The sequence below is a fragment of the Tasmannia lanceolata genome, unplaced genomic scaffold, assembly GCF_043159265.1.
Source record: "Tasmannia lanceolata isolate RefF3 unplaced genomic scaffold, GAP_Taslan_0.1 ptg000016l, whole genome shotgun sequence".
Lineage (NCBI taxonomy): Eukaryota > Viridiplantae > Streptophyta > Magnoliopsida > Canellales > Winteraceae > Tasmannia > Tasmannia lanceolata.
The window spans coordinates 12,706,904-12,729,343 of NW_027518693.1; the positions used below are offsets into that span (position 1 = coordinate 12,706,904).

The 22,440-nt window shown below is 38.2% G+C and overlaps 1 protein-coding gene across 3 annotated transcripts; it reads right to left on the minus strand.

Moving 5' to 3' along the window:
• Window positions 1-149: 149 nt before the first annotated feature.
• MAP1D (methionine aminopeptidase 1D) lies at window positions 150-21,365 on the minus strand. Of its 3 annotated transcripts, XR_013235463.1 has the most exons (11): window positions 21,153-21,365; window positions 20,425-20,494; window positions 18,604-18,832; window positions 17,103-17,264; window positions 16,964-17,005; window positions 16,001-16,072; window positions 9,613-9,692; window positions 7,040-7,137; window positions 2,060-2,107; window positions 650-848; window positions 150-467 (listed from the first exon to the last, which is right to left on the minus strand). XR_013235463.1 is itself a non-coding variant. In XM_077357785.1 (10 exons), exons 1-10 carry the CDS (start codon window positions 21,256-21,258, stop codon window positions 703-705), a joined length of 1,053 nt encoding a protein of 350 aa, XP_077213900.1. In that variant the 5' UTR covers window positions 21,259-21,365; the 3' UTR covers window positions 487-702. The 3 variants fall into 3 exon arrangements, 2 of the variants coding, with proteins under 2 accessions (XP_077213900.1, XP_077213901.1); XM_077357785.1 differs by lacking the exon at window positions 150-467 and having other exon boundaries at window positions 487-848; XM_077357786.1 differs by lacking the exons at window positions 150-467; window positions 16,964-17,005 and having other exon boundaries at window positions 487-848.
• Between the last annotated feature and the right edge of the window lie 1,075 nt (window positions 21,366-22,440).

The window sequence follows — 22,440 nt, forward strand, 5'->3', positions numbered from 1 at the left end:
CTAGGAATACTTCACAAGGGAGAGAGCTCTCCTACGCCCTACTTGTCGTAGTGGGCCACATCTTTGGTTGATCTTGACCGTTCATTTGAGACGACTTGCTCTGGACCCGCTATCACCCAAAAACCACGCCAATCATGCAATACTAACATGGAATAATGTGTCCATTTTTATTTTTTTTTCAACTCATCTGTATATAGTTTTTGGCCGTCAACAAAAAAAAAATACATAACTGGATGCTAGAATTGGATGAATAATCATGTAGACGGTTCAAATCAATCGACGGTGGGACCTACTAAGCTACAGTAGGTGTGCCACATTATATTACAATGAGGCCGCACCCTACTAAGCATTCTTCATTTAGCATATAAGCCCCTCTAGGATCAAAGATGTGCAATGAATGATCACTTTCAAAGAAGCAGAACTTGATATGAGAATACGCCATTTTGCTCGAGCGCACTGTATGATTCCTGTTTAATTCATACTATGTGAATAAAAATCATAATTATGCATCAAAGCCCAATGAGTTACAAATCAATTACAGGGAATTTAAGTCACCATGTGGCAAAATACCTTATTTGACAACTTTTTTAATAATACAAAGGTGACTGAATTAAAGAATTAGGGAGCAATTTATCATAAAACAACTTACAGGAAATGGGGAGCATTCACTAATACACAAACTCTTCATCTGGAAGATGGGCTTTAACATTGGGTCAATATTTCCACCCCATTTTCAGTAATTAGTAATGTGTGCTCGAATTGTGCAGACAAACTCGCGTCTTCTGTGACAACCGTCCAGTTATCGGCCCACATGACAGGATTAATGCTACCCATTGTCAGCATTGGCTCTGCAAAACCAATGAGACTTAATAGATTAGTTGATCCAACATAGAATGCAAATGTGAGGATAGAAATAAGATTTGGAATTTAGACATGATAAAATATAAAATATGGAAAAACCTAATGTTAAGAATAAGCTAATTATAAGCAAACATGCAGCTAATATTCAGTACCTGGAAATTTTGGATAGCTAAAATGAGAAGCTATGCTGTGAACAATGTAGATTGTTGTTCAAGGGGTTTACCTTCTCACAGAAATGAAATGGGGTTACTTTCATTGCACACTGTAAACTGGATACTACTCCTGCAGGCTGTATACAGTTTAAATTTAGGGGTGCAACTCAGGTCGGGTTGGATCGGGTTGAGGCGAACCCTAACCCAACCCGAGATAGCATTCCCTCAATCCTAACCCAACCCAACCCGAGCCTCGGGTTGAGATGGTCAACCCTAACCCAACCCGCCTCTAAATTTCTCAACCCTAACCCCAACCCATCTAACCCGAAATCGGGTCGGGTTGAGTCAGGTTGGTTCAGGTTCACGTTGGGCCAAACAGAAAAATACAATAACCCAAACAAAATCAAGATAAAATTTGAGGACGGAGCTCAGGTTCGGGTCAGGTTGCCAAGGCCTCAACCCTAACCCAACCCAACCCGAGCCAAAATCGGGTTGAACCCGTCGGGTTCGAGTTGAGACCGACCCAAGTTGCACACCTAAGTTTAATAGGGCTTCTTGTTGAGTCTTATGAAGCTTATGCCTAATTTCAGCATATATCAATCTCTCCTAAATGATCTTAAGGCTTTATACTAAAAAAAATTTCAGGTATTATACGTACATATTGTCCTGCATGGAGGACCCTTGAAATTGAAATCAATTTATATTTCAAATATTATATAAACTGCCTTTTCGAGTAGGAAAACCTTGGACAACATTCTTCATGTCTTCAAAACTAGCTGCCATACAATTAGTAGATCGATTCCAAAGCATTCCTTTATTTTATTTTTATTTTTTTGAATGATAACATCCATTTATGTTTGCTTCCATATTACTGATAAATTGGATGACACTGCTACAATGTCTTAATATCAACATCGCATGCAGAATTTTCTCTACTTGATGACAAGATATATGAGATAAATCATTTCAAGACATGAGACTACGAAAAAAAAAGGTAAAGAAATTATAAGGGTGAATATCAATTTTAAATTGTGAAAATGAAATACCAATGGTAAAGGTTTGACCCAACAACATGCGCCCCCGTTCATTGTTTCCTACAATTAAGAATAAATGCAAAGTCAGTCAAAACTCATTTCTTTAAAGGTACAAAAGACTTGGATAAGTAGACAAATTTATTCATACCAGGAATAAAAGGTGCAACCCTTCTAAGTACAAATAAAATGGAATGGGCCAAAAATAAATTCTACAATACTATTAAGATTGTTGATGAACATATTGAAACAGGCAATATTGTAAGACTGCACGTTTAAATGTCCATTGTTTGGCAGAGAGAGTTCCCACTTTGGCAAGATTTTTTTTTGACATTAGAAATAGCAATTATGGCACATCAACAGTTAAGTTTACGAGGGCCATAACTTCATGAAACATTTTTTCTAGGTCAGTTAATCTTCAACATTTCCTGCCATGCATATAGAACTTCTATGTCAGGGCCAAACTTAAAGGGCGGCCCAGTGCACGAGGCTCCCACCATTGCAGGGTCTGGGTAGGGCTAGATGTATGCAGCCTTACCCCTGCTTTGCAAAGGGCCAAACTTAAAGATGCAAAAGAAAAATATGGTTTTTCTTTATAAAAGTTAATTATGCCAAAATATTGCCTTCAATGGCATGAGCAATGCACTATGTGCATGTTCGTAAAAAAGTACATGACGGGAGCTGAATGGAGGAGACACATGCGAGGCATACATGGAGATCACCTTTATAAGAATAGAAAAGGTGAGATTCAAACCACTTTCAGGTATTGTGACTTTTGAAACTTCTAAAGTAACACATCATGCCACATAGGGTGGATAGTTTCTTTATAATTAAAAATTAAAGCATCAATTTGTTCGTAGTACTTGAAATCTTATCCTTTAATATGATTCAAAGTAAAGAAAACATGCCTCTTATTTACATTTCCACGGTAGTTCTCATAATAAATATACAGACTAAAAGTTGAGAATCACATGGCCGAAATTGATCAGAACTTATCAAGAATCAATCTATCTTGCAACTCAAGGATCCAACTTTATTGGGAACTCCTCTAGCTAAAATAACGTACATATGCATATATGTATTTGCATTAGGAGTATCTTTAACGTTTTGGCTATATGGATCATTAAGAGTAGTTTGGGCCTTCTTTTGTCCCTCCAGTAACATCCTGTTCAGATTAATGATATTCAACAACTATTTGTTCTCTTGGAGTTTACATAGTCTGGTATCAAAGTAAGTGCTTCAGATCGTTGTTCGAGCCTTTCAAACTTAGTTTTCTTCTTGCAATTAGAGTTATAAATCCGTGCTTGCCCTAATTGTAGGTGTTTTCATTTTGTTTTTATTAAAATAAAGGAAAAAAGTCGCTCTTGTACATTGTCGATTCAACTAAAAGTTTGCACTCCAAAATAGGTCATCGGTTTTTAGTTTCCTGAAATTCCAATGATTAGTGGTGATTTACCACGAGCATTTAAAAGTCATATTGAAGGTGTTAAAAGTCATACCATGAAGCTTTGGGAGAGGGTAATTGAGCATAAACTAAGAAAAGATACTAAAGTGTCAGCGAATCAGTTTGGCTTCATGCCCGGACGATCGACTATGGAAGCTATCTTCTTGATTAGGCGGTTAATGGAGAGATTCAGAGAAAATAAAAAGGACCTTCATATGGTTTTCATTGATTTGGAGAAAGCGTATGATAGGGTTCCCAGGAGTGTTATGTGATGGGTCCTTGAAAGGAAAAAAATGCCTACTAAATATGTTGATGTGATTAAGGATATGTATGATGGAGCAGGAACTAGTGTCAGAAATACGGATAGCACGTCTAGTGAGTTTCCAATTACAATAGGACTGCACCAAGGATCAGCTCTAAGCCCTTATCTTTTTACGTTAGTTATGGATGAGCTTACGGAGGGTATCCAGGATAAGGTGTCGTGGTATATGTTATTTGCAGATGACATAGTATTAATAGACGAAACCAAAGCAGGAGTAAATGCTAAGTTAGAGTTATGGAGAACTACTTTGGAATCCAAGGATTTTAGATTGAGTAGGACTAAGACAGCCTGTATGGAGTGCAACTTTAGTAATGTAAGGAGGCGGGACGAGATGTAGTAAATATGACTGGACAGGAAGTACCTAAGAGGGATATCTTTCGCTATCTTGGTTCAATTCTACATAAGGAAGGAGAGATTGAAGAGGATGTTAACCATAGAATAAGAGCATGTTGGCTGAAGTGGAAGCTTCCCTCAGGAGTTCTGTGCGACCGTAAAATCCCTACCAAGTTGAAGGGAAAGATTTATAAGACAGCTGCGAGGACAGCCATGCTGTACGGCTCAGAATGTTGGGCCACCAAGAAGCAGCATGTGCATAAGATGCGTGTAGAGGAGATGCGAATGCTTAGATGGATGTGTGGCCACACAAGGTTAGATAGAATTAAAAATGAAGACATTCGTTAAAAGGTGGGGGTGGCACCAATTGAGAAGAAGATAAGAGAGCACCGCTTAAGATGGTTTGGACATATCCAACGTAGGCCTTTGGATGCTCCGATGAGAAGAGGCGACTCGTGTCAAATGTATAGAATAAAAAGAGGTAGGGGCAGACCGAAAACAACTTGGGTAGAAACAGTGAGTAAAGGCTTGATAGCTAGGAACATGACAGAGAACATGACCTTGGATAGGATAGAATGGAAGAAAATGATCCATGTAGAAGAACCCAACTAGAACCGGGTAGATTCCTTTCACCTTCCTCATGAATTTTTTCTGAAGGATTCATTATAGCCGACCCCAACTAGTTTGGGACAAAGACTTTGTTGAGTTGAGTTGAGATTTAAGGTGTTAAAACATGATAATGTAGAGAAAGACGAGAATGGGGGAATGGAGAAAATGTGAGGTTCAGTCCCCCATAATCCAAAATTATATATTTTCATATAAGCGACAATATAAAGATAGGACCCACCAACAACACATAATAAATCCGGGAGAGAATGGTGAAGTCTACGATGGGGCCCACTATACACATCCACTTCAACATTCCCACACAAGATGGAGCGCAAATATCACCCAAGCCCAGCTTGGAACACAGATGAGAATTGATTGCAAGCATGAGCTTTGGTGAAAATATCAAGCAACTGATTTTAAGACTTCGCATAGGGAGTGCATATCTTTTTGTGCATACCTGCATCTTGGACAAAGTGATAATCCACTTCAATATGTTTGGTCCATTCATGGAAAATTGGGTCATTGGAAATGTAGATAGCTGCATGGTTATCAGATAACATAGTCATGGGTTTTTCCACTGTGTTTCCAAACTCTTGCATAAAGTCTTCAACCACATTAGCTCACATGCAACATGTGTCATAATTCTACACTCATCTTATGCACTAGATCTAGCCACCACAATCTGTTTCCTACAATTCCAAATTTCCAAGTACCCAGAATACCACCAATAAATGTAAAATAACCTGTACCCGACCTACTATCAGATTTAGATGCTGCCCACTCCGTATCTGAAAAGCCAATAATGTCAAGTTTTTCCTGAGACACCACAAGTCCGTTGCCAGGAGAACTCTTTAGATACCTTAAAATTCAGTACCCTGCTTCCCAATGATTATACTTGGGATTCTCCATAAACTAACTCAACTCCTACAAGAAAGGAGATATCTAGCCTAGTAACGGTCAAATATATGAGTTTCCCTACCAACCTCCTATGCTTCGCCTTGTCTTCAAAGTCACCACTATCATTAGAGTATCAATTGGTCTAGCCCCAAGCATTTCTGTTTAGCCTAGTAACGTTCAAATATATGAATTTCCCTACCAATCTTCTATACTTCGCCTTGTCTTCAAAGTCACCACTATCTTTAGGATCCAAACTAGCATTGGATTCCATTGGAGTATCAATTGGTCTAGCCCCAAGCATTTCTGTTTCATGAAGGTCTATTACATATTTCTTTTGAGAAACGACAACGCCTTGTTCACGAGCTACTTCAATACCCAAAAAGTACCTCAGCTGCCCCAAGTCTTTAGTGTGGAAATGCTGCCTCAATACTACTTAGTTGCATCAATTCCACCAACATCACTACAAAAAAGAATAAATATCACCAACTCCAATCTCTATAATTCAAATACCAAAACAACCGGAAAATATTGCCTCATCATTACAAACCCCAAGTTCAATGAAAATCCCTTGACATATGCAAACAGCTGCCCAAAAGCAAGACATACTCACCTCGACAAGCCATAAAATGCTGATTACGCAGATGTTGAGATAAAAAATAACACTGATGGTATTACTCATGGTTATACGTGCTCGAATTCCAGCCACATAGTACTCAGATTATTCTATTTTTTATTTTATTTTTAAATGAAGTGCTCAGAGTATTCTAATTCGTTCCTCAGACGCAAAAGGATTCATTAGCCGACCCCAACTAGTTTGGGACAAAGGCTTAGTTGAGTTGAGTCACAAAATAAAGAAATTCACCTTGACAATCCATAGAATATTGATTATGCAGTTGTTGACATAAAAAATACCACCGATGGCATCGGTGGGGATTATACGTGCTCGAATTCCAGCCACAGTACTATAATTATTCTAACTAGTTCCTCAGTCTTCAAATTAAATCTTATAGCAATGGGTTTCATCAATATTCGTTCTAGGATCCAAAGGTGGCCTACATAACTTTCAGAAAGTGATACGATATTCTCTTATTGTCGTACTAAATGCCAAGAGTAATTGAAGTAAGAATTAGTACCCAACAAGGTACAAGAGTATATGAATGAGAATGTAAAGAACATGAGTAAACTACTCTTGGTGACTGATACATCCCAACAAAAGTGGCCTCATAGCCAACGTTTAATTCCCTCAACCTATCTTACCACTTACATTTAGCTAATCATACCTAAGGCTACCAAATGGCAAGCCGAAAAAGTAATGGATCAAGAACGTAATAACCCAACGGATCCTGAACCCAAAAAAATGCCAAGAGCAACGTTATGAATGGATACTTACTGTAATGAAGAATAACTGGATCAGAATGAAAGACTCGCCCCACCCCATGGCCAACAAATTGTCGAACTACACCATAGCGAAACTTCTCTGCATGATCACTTCACAAAAATTCAATTGTGAGTAATAAGAACATAAGATTGTGAAAACATAAATGACAAAGTTAAAGCATCATACTGTCCAAAAAATACACATTTAAAGCATCATATATTAACTTACAGAATTAAGTGTCTGTTCAGAAAGCAACATGTTCAATGTGCTTTCACAGTGGGATAATGATACATAAAGCATTATCAAAAGGATTGATATGGTGAGTTTTCAAGCAAGAATTATTAGAAGAGTTACGATATCGACTCTTTGAGTCATTTCAAGTGATATAGGAAAAACTTTAAGTGATGTAGAACCCATGGGGAAGAAACCCTAATTCTTGACAAAACTAATAGCCAATACTAGTTCTTGCAGGTTTGATTCCAAATATGATGCTGAACTAATAGTGGGAAGCACTTTAATCATAATCTATGCAAAATTTCACACAAATCTAGTCGATCTAGGGATTTTATGAACTTTATAAAAATCGCTTCAGATCTTCAATATGCCTTGAAAACTTTTACTTAGATTAATCACAACAATCCAATGTGAAATCAATCAAATTCAACTGTTGAATCTTGAGATCAACCCAATTTATAAATTTGATGGTTGTGATCAATGTTTTTGTGAAACAACCACTTTCTCCAAAAGCTTAAGTAGTTGGAGAAAGCGTTATTTATTCTTTTATACTTCTAACACTCCCCCTCACATGTGGCCCCTTCTTTTGGTTTGGCCTACACGTGGCACATGTGGCCCCTCTTTTGGGTTTGGACATTGCACGTGGATTTTTGCTATCCGGGAGGTTTGAACACGGGACCTTTGGCTCTGATACCATGTGTTAGGGAATTTAACAGGGTAGAACTCACCCCTAAAAGGTAGCCGTTAGTGGGAGGGTGCCCATTCCCTTATAACCCATCCCCATCCATTTCACTTATCTGATGTGGGCCTATGCGTGGAACCCCAACAATCCCCCCACCTCCACGCGGAAGCAACATGGACAATCTCGCCCCTCCACGCGGCGGCAGCATGGGAACCACGAGATACAACACCGGGGTTTCTGAGATCTTCCCCAAGGGACATTCCCTCCCTCAGAGGCAAACCGGGGTCTCCACGCCCTGAGCTTTTGGAGAAAGTGGTTGTTTCACATGGTATCAGAGCCAAAGGTCCCATGTTCAAACCTCCTGGATAGTAAAAATCCACATGCAATGGCCAAACCCAAAAGAGGGGCCACATGTGAGGGGGAGTGTTAAAAGTAAAAAAGAATAAATAACGCGATTTATTCTTTTATACTTTAACAGTTTTGAAAATTATTGTATCTTAATCATATTGGATTGTAAATCGTATTGTAAATCGTAAGATTCATTGAGGCTATTGATACTGGCACTACCATGTTTTGATAATTGCACAAACTCACCTTATCTTTTTATTATTTAACCAGCTGTCAAAAGGCTATTACAATTCCCAAAAAGCTGTCAAAAGCAAATTAAAAAAGAGAAGACAAGGTGAGTTAGAGCAATAAACAAAACTAGGAGGTGCAAATATCAATAGCCGTCAATCAGATGCTCTATGTGCAATGTCGTTGAGGAGATGGTGGATCACTTGTTCATTCACTACAGCTTTGCCTGAGAGATTTTCTACTTCTTGGGTCTTTTGGGGTGGGTTCAATCCTGCCAGACCATATTGTCGATCTTTCTCCTAAGCCCTTTGGAGCTTGTCACTTGTGCTATTACTTTGGTTCATGTGGAAGGGTAAGAACAGGAAGATTTTCAAACGGAAATCTGGACAGGTGCGCAGCATTCAATAACATCTCTTTGTGTTGTCATTCAATTGGTGGCGGTACTCCAAAAGTTCAGAGGGATCTCATGGTATGTCATTCGAAATTCCCAGGATGAGATTAGTAGCATTGAAAGCTTGGTTAGACAGGATTTTTCTAGTCTGTTTAGCGAGACGAACTCGAACAAGGCAGAAGTTCAAGCACTTTCTAGTGCGATTCATCTAGTTGATCATTCCCTTCTTGAGTTTCTTATTGTGAAGGGGGGCTCTCAAAGTCATCCGTTGGGTGAGAGATTGGAAAAGATTACTTTGAAGATTGATCAACACCCGTTGGACATGGCTATGGGGCACACCTTCCAACATTGTCTTGCACTCAACCAATTGTGAGGTGGATCATCTGGCTCTTTCCGGGGTGGATAGTGCAGAGTGGGAGGTGTTTATCATCTAGCTCCTTCAGGGTCTTGTTGTTCTGTGTTTTTCTTCAGTGTAGTTCTTAACCATCTTGGTTGAGAGGTTTTTGCCCTCATTAATAAAGCTTCACCATTCAGAAAAAAAAATGAAACAAAATCAATAATTCAATAGTGGAATTCAAACCATTCTAGAAACATATAGATAAAAATTGGATGATAAGGAAAATGATGCACCAATAAAAGAATAAAATGAAATGAAATAGAAAACTATTGAACCAAAAATAAAGGATATAGCTAATAACATACTGTATTGTTTTGCCAATTTTGTTGAACTCCACCCCCGTTGCACAAACTGATATTGCCTTATATAGACATTCTCTTGTTACCTGAAGACAAAGGTGATAATCATTTTCTTTGCACACAACTAAAATATGAAGGACATGAAAGAAAACGAAGATGCAATGCTAAAATTCTTACTTTAGAATCATTGATGTTGCATCATTAAATAGGGAATTTCATATAAGATTTCTGGGATTTTGATATGAGATTTTGGCCTTCTTTTGCTTTTCCTGTGATATCGCATAAACTTTAAATCTTAAATGAGAGATAGAGAACTCCATTTCCTTATTGAAAGACTTTCAAGCTAATTTCCTTGCTTTGGTTCTTGTTAGAAAGTAGAGAAGAGAGGTAGAAGAAGAAGAGTGAGGGGGAAGATGGTGAGATTCTCCACTAAGGAGCTCTCCCATATAGTATGATATACATATAGGCCCAATTTAGGGTTACATGGTACAAAGACTATAATACCCTCCAACATACATATAAAGACCAAAGTACCCTTCAACACTCTTCAACACTCCCCCTCAAGCTGGAGTGTATATACTATAGAACTCTAGCTTGTTACAAAGCAAACTACAATAAACAACTACAATACCCATACAACAAAAAACGCAATAATCTCATATGCACAGCCAGACAACACTCCTCAAGCTGGTTTGGTGAATACATAGCAAAAAACATAATAAAAAAAGAGCAACGGCCACAGAGAGTACAACGGTGAGATTAACGACTAAAAAAAAACATCAGCTCCCCTTGAATCAACACACGGCGAGAGCGACCACCACAGGATGAATCAGAGCACGACTAGCAAATGTGCACACCAAAAACGATCAAAATGGAGGCATCTCGGCAGGGAAACAATAACGATCTATCGAACAAAATAAGCACACCCAAGGTGCGTACACAAACAACAGCGAAGCACCACGAGTAGACATCAGTGGAACAGCACATCACCAAGAGAAGAAGAACTCCAACCGCCAGTAAGGTGAGAGGAACCAACAACCAACCAACAAACAGGGCGATATAAAATCGGCCCAAAACAACAAGGATCGGAAACCAACCAACAAGGCGCTCAACAAAGGGGCGCACAACAACCAACCAACGACGGCAAAACAGCACATTGCCTGGACAACGACAAGGCCGAAAGCAACGCCAACGGTGGGGAATATATCCACCAACAACGGCAAGGCTGAATGCAATGCTAACGACCGGGCATATAGCCACCAACAACGACAAAGCTGAAAGCAATGCTAACGACTGACCATATAGCCACAAACAACGACAAGGCCGAAAGCAATGCTAACGGCCGGACATATAGCCACCAACAACTACAAGGCCGAAAGCAATGCAAACGACCAGGCATATAGCCATCAACAATGTGGATCGCAACGCAAACCACTACAAAAACGAATGTGTATAACTACGCAAGGCAACTATACACACGTGTAGAAGCACCAACAAGGTGGATTGCAAAGCAAACCACTACAACCACAACAATGACGTAAACCTACGCCAAGCAACCTCACTCACCATGTAGAAGCACCAACAAGCAAGACTCACAACCACAACCAACCTGTAATAACCGGTAAAAATATATATATATATAGTCACTATGCAAGATTACTATGCAGAAATACTATGCAGAATACTATTCAAAACTACTATTCACAGTAGGACCCACCAAGTACTATTCACAAACGGGTCCCACATCAGCGGGCCCCACATCAGTAGGTCCCACATCAGCGGGCCCCACACAAGCGGGACCCAACACCGGTCAAGCACGCTGTTACGAGTCAAGCCCACCACCAACGAAAATAAACTAAAATAATAATTAAATAATAATTAAATAATATTATTTTACTATTTAAAGTACTATTGAAAATAATTAAATATACTTAATTATTATTAAATAGCCTTTACTATTCACGCAGCAGCCTTTTACTATTCACGCAGCAGCCTTCTACTATTCATAAATAATTAAATAATAGCCTTTACTATGCACAAAAATGCCTATAAATAGAGGAAGAGAAGAAAAAGAAAAGAGAAAGAGAGAAGAAGAGAAGAAGAGAAGAAGAAGAAAAGGAGAGCGAGGAAGAGAAGAAGAAGAAGAAGAAAAAGAAAAGAAGAGTGAAGAAAGAGTAAAAGAGAGAGAGGGGGAAAAAGAGAGAGAAGGAAAAAGGAAATCCACTATCCAGGTAAGTCTGTCAATAGTTATTTATTTAAACAGTGAAATAACGGTGATATGGTTGGTTCTACCACCTATGGATAAAGCGTGCATATGAGGCGATAACTCGCTATCGATTATGCAAGTCTTATCATCTTAGGATAAAGCATGCATATGAGGCGATAACTCGCTATCGATTATGCAAACTTTACCTGAACGGTGAAATGCTAGCATAGTAACCGTCGTAACCGTAAAGTAAACAGTAAAAAAAAAAAAAAAAAAAAGGCGAACTGCTGAGCATAGTAGCCAAAGAATGATGACCTATTAAGAATAGTAACATATGGGGTCCACATGAACATGCGGGGCCTATATGCATAGTAACATGCGGGGCCCACACGAATAGTAACATGCAGGGCCCACATGAATGAGTAACATGCGGGGCCCACATGAATAGTAACATGCGGGGTCCACATGAATAGTGCATACTGGCCCCATAATCTTAAATTTGATAGAAAGGACACAGGGAATATTATTTTAGAAATAGACAGAAAGGAATTTGATAGAAAGAACACTGAACACAGGAAACATCAGAATTTGAAAAGGGTACTTCTCAGCTACACTATCTCGCTCCTTTCCACGTACATTCAGGCAAGTGAATATGGACTCACTTCATAACGGTAATTCAGTGTAATTCCTATGATTATTTGATATGTGATTGTGTTAGAAGGTAAAAGTATCTTCAAAGGAAAAAGCATCTTCAATACCATATGTCTTTAAACTTTCATTTCAGAAAGCAAAATTTGCATATTCATTTCAGAAAACAACATTGCATAAATCCTGCATGCCATTCTAGGTTGAAATGAAGGGAGGGAGGACTAAGGCAGACCCTTAAGATCCGAGATAGGACTAAGGCAGACCCTTAAGATCCGTGAGAGGACTAAGGCAGACCCTTAAGATCCAAGAAAGGACTAAGGCAGACCCTTACGATCCGTCCTTGGGCAAAAGCCAAAAGTTAGGACTAAGGCAGACCCTTAAGATCCAATAAAGGACTAAGGCAGACCCTTACGATCCGTCTTTGAGCAAAGCCAAAAGTTACCCAGGCTGAGAGCGTACGACACCTGGCTAATAATGCATATTCGGGTGGAACCATATGGTGACCCAAAGGAAATCCTAGAAAGGAGCACGTCTCATTAGGGGGACGGGGGTTCCTTGATGGTCAATAGTTGACGGCCAGGCCAAGGCCACCGAACATGATCTTATTGGGAATTGCCGTATGACTATTGGGGGAGAGAACATATTGGGGAGAGAACATATTTGGGAATCACAGTGAGGATGAGAGTTCATACAAAGTTGATTTATTTCCAAATTTGATTTATTTGAGAAAAACTGTATAGTTTAAAATGGATTCTAATGTTGATCATTGAAATTTTTATGGTTATTGTACTGTTTCTTTTATGTCGTGAGCCTTTTTCCTTGCTCTTACGTTGCTACATTTCCCTCCACAGGATTAGTAGAAGAGGGAGCCTTCGCAAACGAAGACATATAAATAAAGTGGGAATGGGAAATAAATAGAGAGGGTGGAGTGACAGATGGGTCACCTGTCGTATTTAGACTCAGTTTAAGTATTTAATTTCGGACTGTAATAAATTTTATTTGGGATGCTAGGTCCTTAAATTGGAACAGAGTGAGTTTTAATTTTAAATGGGTTTCATTATTAAGAATGCTTCCGCTGCTCATAAAAAAAAAATCAGGTGAATTTGTCAAATAGGTGTAACGGCTTGGTTTTGGAAATCGGGTCGTTACACAACCCAACCAAACGATGACCACAAATCAACCACAACCAACCAACCAATAAACCAACAACCAATCAAGCAACCACAACCAACCAACGAAAGAACATGAACCACCAACAACGCGAAGAAGCAACCAACAAACCAACCAATGACGGGAACCTCGCAACACTCCAACAAAGAGGGTGATATTACATCAACCCGGAGACGACGACCAGACATAATAGGAAGAACAACCACCAACAAAGGAGCAAGCAACCAATAAGGAAGACGAAACTACATCATGCGGAAACGACAACAATACAACACGACAGCAACAAGAAAACAATAGGAGAACAACAAGACAACACTCCATCCATGGACTCCCCCTCAAGTTGAGGCTGAAGGCCTTCAACTTGCAACAAAAAGAATAACTTCAAGGCACAACATCCCTCTTGGAAATTTCATCAAACATTTGGCAGGCACCTTTAACATCAACACAAACGCCAAAAAACACAACTAGGACGAAGAAAGAAATGACAAAGATGAATGGAGGGGAGGGGAGGAGGGTTTCAAAAACATAAAGAAATGGAGGATTTAAACCATAAAGAGAGGGGTTTGTGGAAACTAGAGGAACTCAACAATGGACTAAGATGTAGAAAAGAAAGAGATTTAGGGATTTTAAAAAATAAAAAATAAAGGAATTTATGGATGGAGAAAAGAAGGGAAAGAATACAAAAGAAGGGATCTTTTGCTTTTTTTTTCTTTTTTTTTGGATGGATTTACAAATGGTAATTACAAAAAGGGGTTGGGGTTTAGGGATTCACGGATTTAGGGTTTAGGGAAGATGGAAAAGTAGGTAGGGGTGCAACTTGGGTTGGGTCGGATTGAGCTTTTGCTAAAAAATGAATTGGAATCAACCCGAACCCGACCTGATTTTAGGGTAAAAGCTTAACCCGATTTTAGGGTAAAAGCTTAACCCGAATTCCTAAAAATTGACCCGAGTTGCACTTCCAGCTTTAGGGAAAGGGTTTCACGAATTTAGGGTGTGGGGTTCTCGGATTTAGCGTTTGGGGTAGTGGGAAAAGGGGTAGGGTTCACGGATTTAGGGTTTTGAGGGTATAGGGCAGATGGAAAAAGGTTAGGGTTAGGAAAAAGAGAGACTATCGAGATGGGAGCTAGGGTTTTGGGGTGTGGGGTCTATGGAAAAACACAAATGAGGGCTGTAGAGAGAGAGGGAGGGAGAGATATTTTCGAGAATGGGAAGAGGGCTTCACGGAAAACCCAAAAAGGGTTGCGTGAAGAGAGGAAAAAAAAACCGGTAGAGAGAGAGAGAGAGAGAGAGAGATGGAATGGAACGTGGGATGAGGACTCTTCTTCCTTCCTTCCTTCCTTTTTCAGGATCTTTGCTCTGATACCATGTTAGAAAGTAGAGAAGAGAGCAGACAAAGAGTGAGGGAGATTCTTTACTAAGGAGCTCTCCTATGTAATATGATATATATATATAGGCCCAACTTACGGTTACATGGTACAGAGACTATAATACCCTCCAACATACAAGTAAAGACCAAAGGACCCTTGAACAGTTCTAATATTAATTTAAGAAAATGTGAATTAGCTCTAGCATTATGTAAGAAATTGTAAACTAGTGATACTTCATTCACATATTGAAACAACGTGGGCCCACTCAATTTCTGGTTGACGGACTAGATAATGTATCTGGTCCATCGGAGTAGAAACATTTTTCCCTATATGTGTGTGTAGTACGACTATTGGGGTCATTCGGAAAATAGCACTAATATAATATGACCAGTTTCACCATACCAACTCAATAAACATTTGAAATGATGAAATAATATTACTTATTGTTTCTCTAACATGGGCAGCAATGTAAAACCTTTTGGCATCATATTACATCAAATTTCCATACCCTGCTTCAAATGGTGGCCTTCACTCAATCCTTAAGAAGGTTTCTGGCAAAATAGACAACAAATTTCAACAGTGCATGAATTCGGGTTTCAACAATGCATGAATTCGGGATTTTCCTTGGGAGATATCAAGAAGGAATTGGAATGTAATAATATCGATTCATATTGACGAAAAGTTTCTTTATTAATTCAAACATTGTACCTATGGGATAGGAATCGAGGAACAGGGAAAACCCAAATATTTCTTAGATCCTGTTACAACATATCCGAATCCAGCTTTCCCACTAAATTCATGACAAGTTCAAAAAAACTATTATTCAAATAATTAAGCCCATCAAAATAAACATAATTGTGAAACCTGAAGAATATCATTGTATGTGTAAGGAAGCAAATTGCAAATGATAGCACAGATGCAGCAAACTAAGCCATTACCAAAAGAATAATCCTTTTCAGTGAAAACTTCATAAAAATATATAACCAAGTTCAGCAAATTCCACCTGAACGAGAGTCTTAGCTTCTTCACCAACATTGCCACAAAAGAAAGTTGCCGATGTATCACCATGATGGCCCTACAAAAATTAAACACATTAAATAGTCATCTCATCTTAATATTTGATCATGTAAATTGAATTAGAAATAATATCCATGGAGGTTCTGAAGTATTTTGCCTCTCATATGTATGTATACATGTTTTTGTCTGTGTGTGCCTTTTGCCTTTTGCCTCATATAACTATGAATATAGTACTAATAGCTTAGTTGTATTTCCTAGAATAAACATTTATTATTGATGAATTATTTTCAACAATGGAGACTTCATCTATAGGGCTATCAATGGAATTTTTCCATGAATAAATTATAAACAAGAATAAATCATAAAAAAATTAGCAGTTGCCCCTCCTTCCTTCTGCATAAGCATATCTGTCCCTCTTTTGCTTAAATTATACAGTAAAATCACATCTGACAACACATACAGGAACAGAACAAGGCAATCAAACCCAGCTGTAATTTACTGGAAACGATCAAATTCTTTTTTCTTTCTTTTTTTTGAAGGGTGGCAAAATTTCATTAAAAAAGAAAGACCAAGAGAAAGACAGAAGCAACCGTACAAAGTAATATATAACATAAAAGAGAAAAGAAACAAGCTCAATGGGGAAACGATAAAATTCCTGTAAGGAAAACGAAGACGAGATGCTTATGTAGAAAACTCCGATGATTAAATAAATTGGAAAAAATATTTTGAGAACAGAACAGCATCATACAAATTAACATCAATTGAGAAACAACCAAAAATAAATAGAAATTTCAAAGCTAGTTTTTTTTTTTTTTTTTTTTTTTTGAAATGCCAAACTTCAAAGCTAGTTGAAGAGAAAAATCCCCAGAGGTTATTTCACTCAAATACCAGAAAAAAATCTTGTATTCGGTTAATCATACACCAAAAACTAGAGGGAAATGAAACTCACATTCAGATAAACAGTTACATCGATATTGATTATGTCACCATCCTGGGCACAAAAACATTCCAGCGAACTTTAATGTACTTATAGGATGAATGGATAGGAAATATATGATCAGCAATAGGATTTCTAATGAAGGATGGACCTCAAGTGCACGTGAATCTGGAATCCCATGACAAATACATTCATTTACTGATGTGCAGACGCTCTTTGGAAAGCCACCATAGCCGAGAGGTGATGGATATGCCCTGTTATCAATAATCATTTGGTGTACTGCTTGGTCAATTTCATCTGTCATTATACCTGGCTGCCAACAAAGGAAATAACAAAGTCTTCAGGGAAACTGACCAGTCCAACTTCTATAGAATGGCATAGTTTTGTACTTATCAAAACATTGGCTGTAAAATTTTCAATTTTATCAATGGAGGAAAGCCTTCGTGTATAGAACATTATCTTGGTCATTCAATGAAATAGCATATGCATATGATACATAAAATCGGAGTGTTGTGCAGATGTCTTGTATTCTGGTATTATACAAGACCCTGATGGTCTAATGTGCGCGACGAGAAGCTATGTCTCCTTGAGTTTTCTTGACTAAGAAGGTGGAGAGTTTTGTAACCCTAACCCGAAATAGTGAAACCCTTCTCCGTGAACATAGGCACACTGCCGAACCACATAAATCTTGTCTCCTTGCATTGCGTGATTGTTTCTCTTTCTTTTTGACGTATGTGGCAAATCGTGTTTATTCCTTTTTGAGAAGGTATTTCTTGGTTTTCAACAGGAGATGTGAAGATAAAAATCTGATTCAATAACTCTAATTCCTTGATGAAAATAGGTGACCCGTGCACAACTTAATCATGTAATTAAAAAATTCATTCTTCTAATATTTGAAACAGGAGTTCAAAAGATAAAAATCTGATTCAGTAACTCCAGTTCATCAATCTGATTCAACCATCTCCATGTTCAATTTCTGAAAGCACGAAATGTACTTCCACTGGCAGGTAAGTCTAGGATGCTTTCAAAGAGCAGCACAGAGACTAATGAGGTTTGATGCAGTTCAAATAAAATCAAAATAAAAACGTATGGTGAGTTGCCCTCGAAATTAAAAAATTACCATACATGTTGCCTACTAATATATATTGCGTATAAATATTAAGAAATATAAGGACACATTTATTCAGCCCTTCAACCAACACTCAACAACAATTATCAACTACAATAACATAAAACCTGTTTTTTTTTTTTTTTTTTTTAATGGTAATAGCATAAAACCTGTTATAGCACATATATTATACAGCACTCAAATCGGACATCTCTATGGTTAGCATGAAGATGTGTTAATAGTTAGAAACAAATATCCGTAGTACAAAGCAATTGTAATAAAGAAAACCTTTCTAGAAGGAATTACCATCAAAATAATTTATTATGTCAAATCTAAACATCAACTTCATTCATTCTAAAAGCAAATGCTCAAAGAATTTTCAAAAAAAATATTTGATAACCTATGCCTACAAGTACAATTAGCAATATGAATATTATTAATGTCTGGATGTGTTTGATTATCCCACATAGCGGCAAAGCTCCAATGATGAGTTACAAACATGTAATCCGCTATAGCAGTAGGTTGGTAAAATTCACAACTTCACCTTGACTAAAGTCCCAGCATACTCCAAAACCTGTGCTGCAAGCCTTCCTGATGCTCTCATGCATTCTATCCCCTTCTCATCATGCACCTCAGGTCCACTTGAAATTCCGGGCGAGTGTCGTGAATTAACATATGGAGGCCTTTGTATATAACCTGGAACAGGTAAACGAGGGGATACTTTTCCAGGTCTTAGAGGTTTACGTTTGTTGTTTGACAAATCATCATTGTTTCTGCAAATTGTAATAATGCCACCATGTAAATAAACCACTTGGAAGTTATATATGCAGGCATGCGTTCATTAGATTAAAAACTTATTATATCCTATGTAAATGTATTACTATATGAAATATGCATTTAGAATCCATAAGTATCCATATTCAATTTAGAAAGCCCTATTCGTGTACCACTTTTTTGATAGAGAGACCTAAGTATGAAGATAAAACAAAAGAAGCAAATAATGCTAAAAAGATAGATTTAAACCTAAGTAGGGATTATAAAGAATAGTACTACATAAAATCTCCTATGGTTAGTGACATCCATATATGTCCCTGATTTACAATACAAACTATGATGGGAATGGGAAAACATAAGTAGAGGACAGTACCAAAGCACCCAAAACAAACATAAATATATTAAATTTAGAATTATGACAACAAAGAGACAATTAAGATTATTTATATTATAAGAAACACAAAAGTAAGGTTAATTGACACCACCAAGTGGAAAAACTTAACCTTATCACACTTATAAGGAGTCTACAAGGCATGGAAGATGTCTTCCTTAGAGAAATCCTCCTCAAGCATTGCACTATCTTTAGAGCTAAGCTTATCAAACTCGATGATGCCAAGGATAATGACTCTAGCACCCTCCCTCAAGCATTGCACTATCTCTAGAGCTAAGCTTATGTCAGGGATAACGACAATGGCACCCTCTGAAGCATACAGAGACTTCATTTTTTGTTTTGAAAGATAGCATACAGAGACTTCTAGAAGTTCACAATCTAGTCTACTAATTCGCCCTTGTTGTCACACCTGGATTCATTGATGTTCAAAGAGAGAATGCGGCTACTCCTGGCATTGGCGATGCCACAGAAATACGTCGTGTTCTCCTCCCAATAGCTATTGATTCCAATATGTTTTATCCGGAATGAACAAAAAAACTGTATTTTCTGACCGTTCCTTTTAGAAAAATAGAATAAAGTACAATGTGAAACATTCCTCCTAAAAATATATTCAATTTTTTTTTGGGGGGGTGGGGGGGGGGGGGGGGGGGGGGATGTCAATTTGGGCATCAAATTGCCTTGGGTGCCATTATCAAATTGGGCATTGAATTGCCTTCGATGTTATGTTATGTTTATGCAGATTTGAGAGCATATGCTCGGTTTCTGATATATATCATATTTTTTTCCTGATTTTTGCATGTTTTCCATACTACAAGCATCTTAATTTTGCATTAGTTATCAATTCTAAGATAATCTAGTCCGAGTTCATAGTAGAAATTTACACATTTCACTGATTGGATGCAAAACCTTTCGGTATTGACATGACCCACACCACTGAGATACCAAGCTAACAACAATAAAATCTAGATCAACCTAATCCTACATGGCTGTCTACTGACTAAGTTCATCTCTAACAGCAGCCTTCGACTGAACCCAGGTTTTTGAACTGTGCTGCTCATATTGGCAATGTGTAAGCATAAGGAAAAGAGACCATAAATAAAGTGGCATGGCTTAGACACCTCAAGAATGTGTCATCATATAAACGCAAAAGAATGGCAAAAATGTGAAGAGAAAGAGCCAGATAAAGGCGTGCAGGTGTACCTTTTATTGAATAAGAGATCAGTTAAGCCAGATAATGTTCTTGATAACCGCATCGATACATGCTTTGTTCCTGCATGCAAGACCCATTCAGAACTTAAATGATCTAGGCAGCTTACTTACTAGAAATGCACTTATGTTCCCCACATGAAAGGTGCTCAGATGTCGCTGCATCGAATAACCAGATAACCCAGCATGACACAAATCAAGCATATCACCAACAAAAACCGAGAAAAAAGACATGGGATTTTAAATTTTACATATTTCTTATTACTATATAACCGAAAAATCATCATGCCGAGCCCTTCCAATAATCATGCTTCTAAGCTAAGTTATTGAGATTCTCAAATTGCAAAGCTTTTACTAACATACTCCAAACAAAACAAAAAGAACCCAAATTTATGGGCTCTGGGTTCTGGTCAAGAAACATTGAGGGATTTTTTTAAAGGTTTGAAGCACAATTATACGGGCCATGATGGAGCTTCTAGTTAAACAAAGTGTAGCACAAAAAGTTCATAAAATGTACCTTCCATGATGTTACCTCACTTTGGTTGGACTAAAATTTCAAAATGAAAAACAAGAGCAAGAGAAATTGAAAAGGGTAGATAAGATTTTACTTCATCTTTCAAACAAAAGAGCTCAAAAACTCTAAACTAGAGAGAAAAATATAACATGGGTTAGCAAGAAAATAAGGTAAAAAAGAAAGAAAATAGTGGGAAAGGAAGAATCACCTCGAGTGTAGCCCAAGAGGGTGTGAAGAGGGAATGATGAATGAATGAAGCGATCCCCAATAAAGGAAGAGATGAGACGGGGTTGAATAGATGAAGAACAGGCCATTATCACTTTATCAGATGTGTTATTTCTTTTTCTTTTTTTTCTGTTCTTCTCCAATTGGAAAGGAAAAACGGGAGCAGAATGTGAAGAGAAACTCCCTTTCCTTATCAGATGGAATACATCCGTATATACCTTATTGGGGATTTTTATAGGTGACTGATATCTGCACGACCATTTTTTGATAATGGGACGAATAAACTTTTTAAATCTTTTTAGACTATTGATGGCTAGGGGTGCAAGTTTGGCCCTCTCAGCCCTAGGTGTGCAACTTGGGTCGGGTTGAACCCGAACCCGACAGGTTGAACCCGAATTTTGGGCGGGTTGGGTTGACAAAATTCGGGTTGGGTTCGGGTTGGGGTTGGGGTTTGGCAACCCGACCAAAATTCGGGTTGGGTTGGGCATCAGGCGACCCGACCCAACCCGTAACCCGGCAAAGAAAAATATTAACACGTTACTTTTTGACATTTTTAGCTTTTCACATGTTGTTTTTTCTAGCTTCTAATTTTCTATCCTTGAAAATATAATAGTGTTACTTTATATACTTATCAAAAAGTCAAAAACAAAAAGTAAAGGCAAACCCTAACCTAAAAAATAGAAATCCTTATTCTCTATTTCTCTTTGAGAGAAGCCAACAGCCTCCAATCCTCCACCGGACCATCTCTCATTCTTCTTTGGTTCTTCCGCCACAGGACCCACAAGGTTCTCTCTCTCTCTCTCCGATTTTTTCCATTAAGATTTAAAGAGGCATTTGATGGGGTAACTGATTTAAAGAGGCATTTTTTTTCATTAAGATTTCAGCAGAAACCTAACCCAACTTGGGAAATCGGGTTGGGCTGGGTTGGGTTCGAGTTAGGGAAAAAATCAATTTGGGTTGAGTTAGGGGTTGAATTTTTGGGTTGGGTTGAGTTGGCCTCAACCCGACCCGAGTTGCACCCCTAGTTAGCCCTGACCCGCCCTGAGCCCGAACAGGGTCAGGGCTGGATTTTTCAGCCATGAGGGCGGGTCAGGGTTCATTTTTTTAGACCTTGACTCAGGTCAGGTCGGGTTCTCGGTTAATGCCTCGAGTACCTTGACCCGGCCCGACCCTAAGTTCTTTATTATAGAATTGAACCATTTATGCATGTTTCTTCTGCTAATGTTTTCTATTATCTTGGATTGGTGTTTCTTCAGATTACTATTATTAAA

Excerpts from the sequence above, each read along its gene's own strand:
- MAP1D (XM_077357785.1), bottom strand. The coding sequence starts at position 21,258 with ATGGCCTGTTCTTCATCTATTCAACCCCGTCTCATCTCTTCCTTTATT. Across the intron at positions 20,495-21,152 it reads CCTCTTGGGCTACACTCGAG|GAACAAAGCATGTATCGATG; the intron begins GTGATTCTTCCT and ends TCTTGCATGCAG. Across the intron at positions 7,138-9,612 it reads AAAATTGGCAAAACAATACA|TGATCATGCAGAGAAGTTTC; the intron begins GTATGTTATTAG and ends ATTTTTGTGAAG.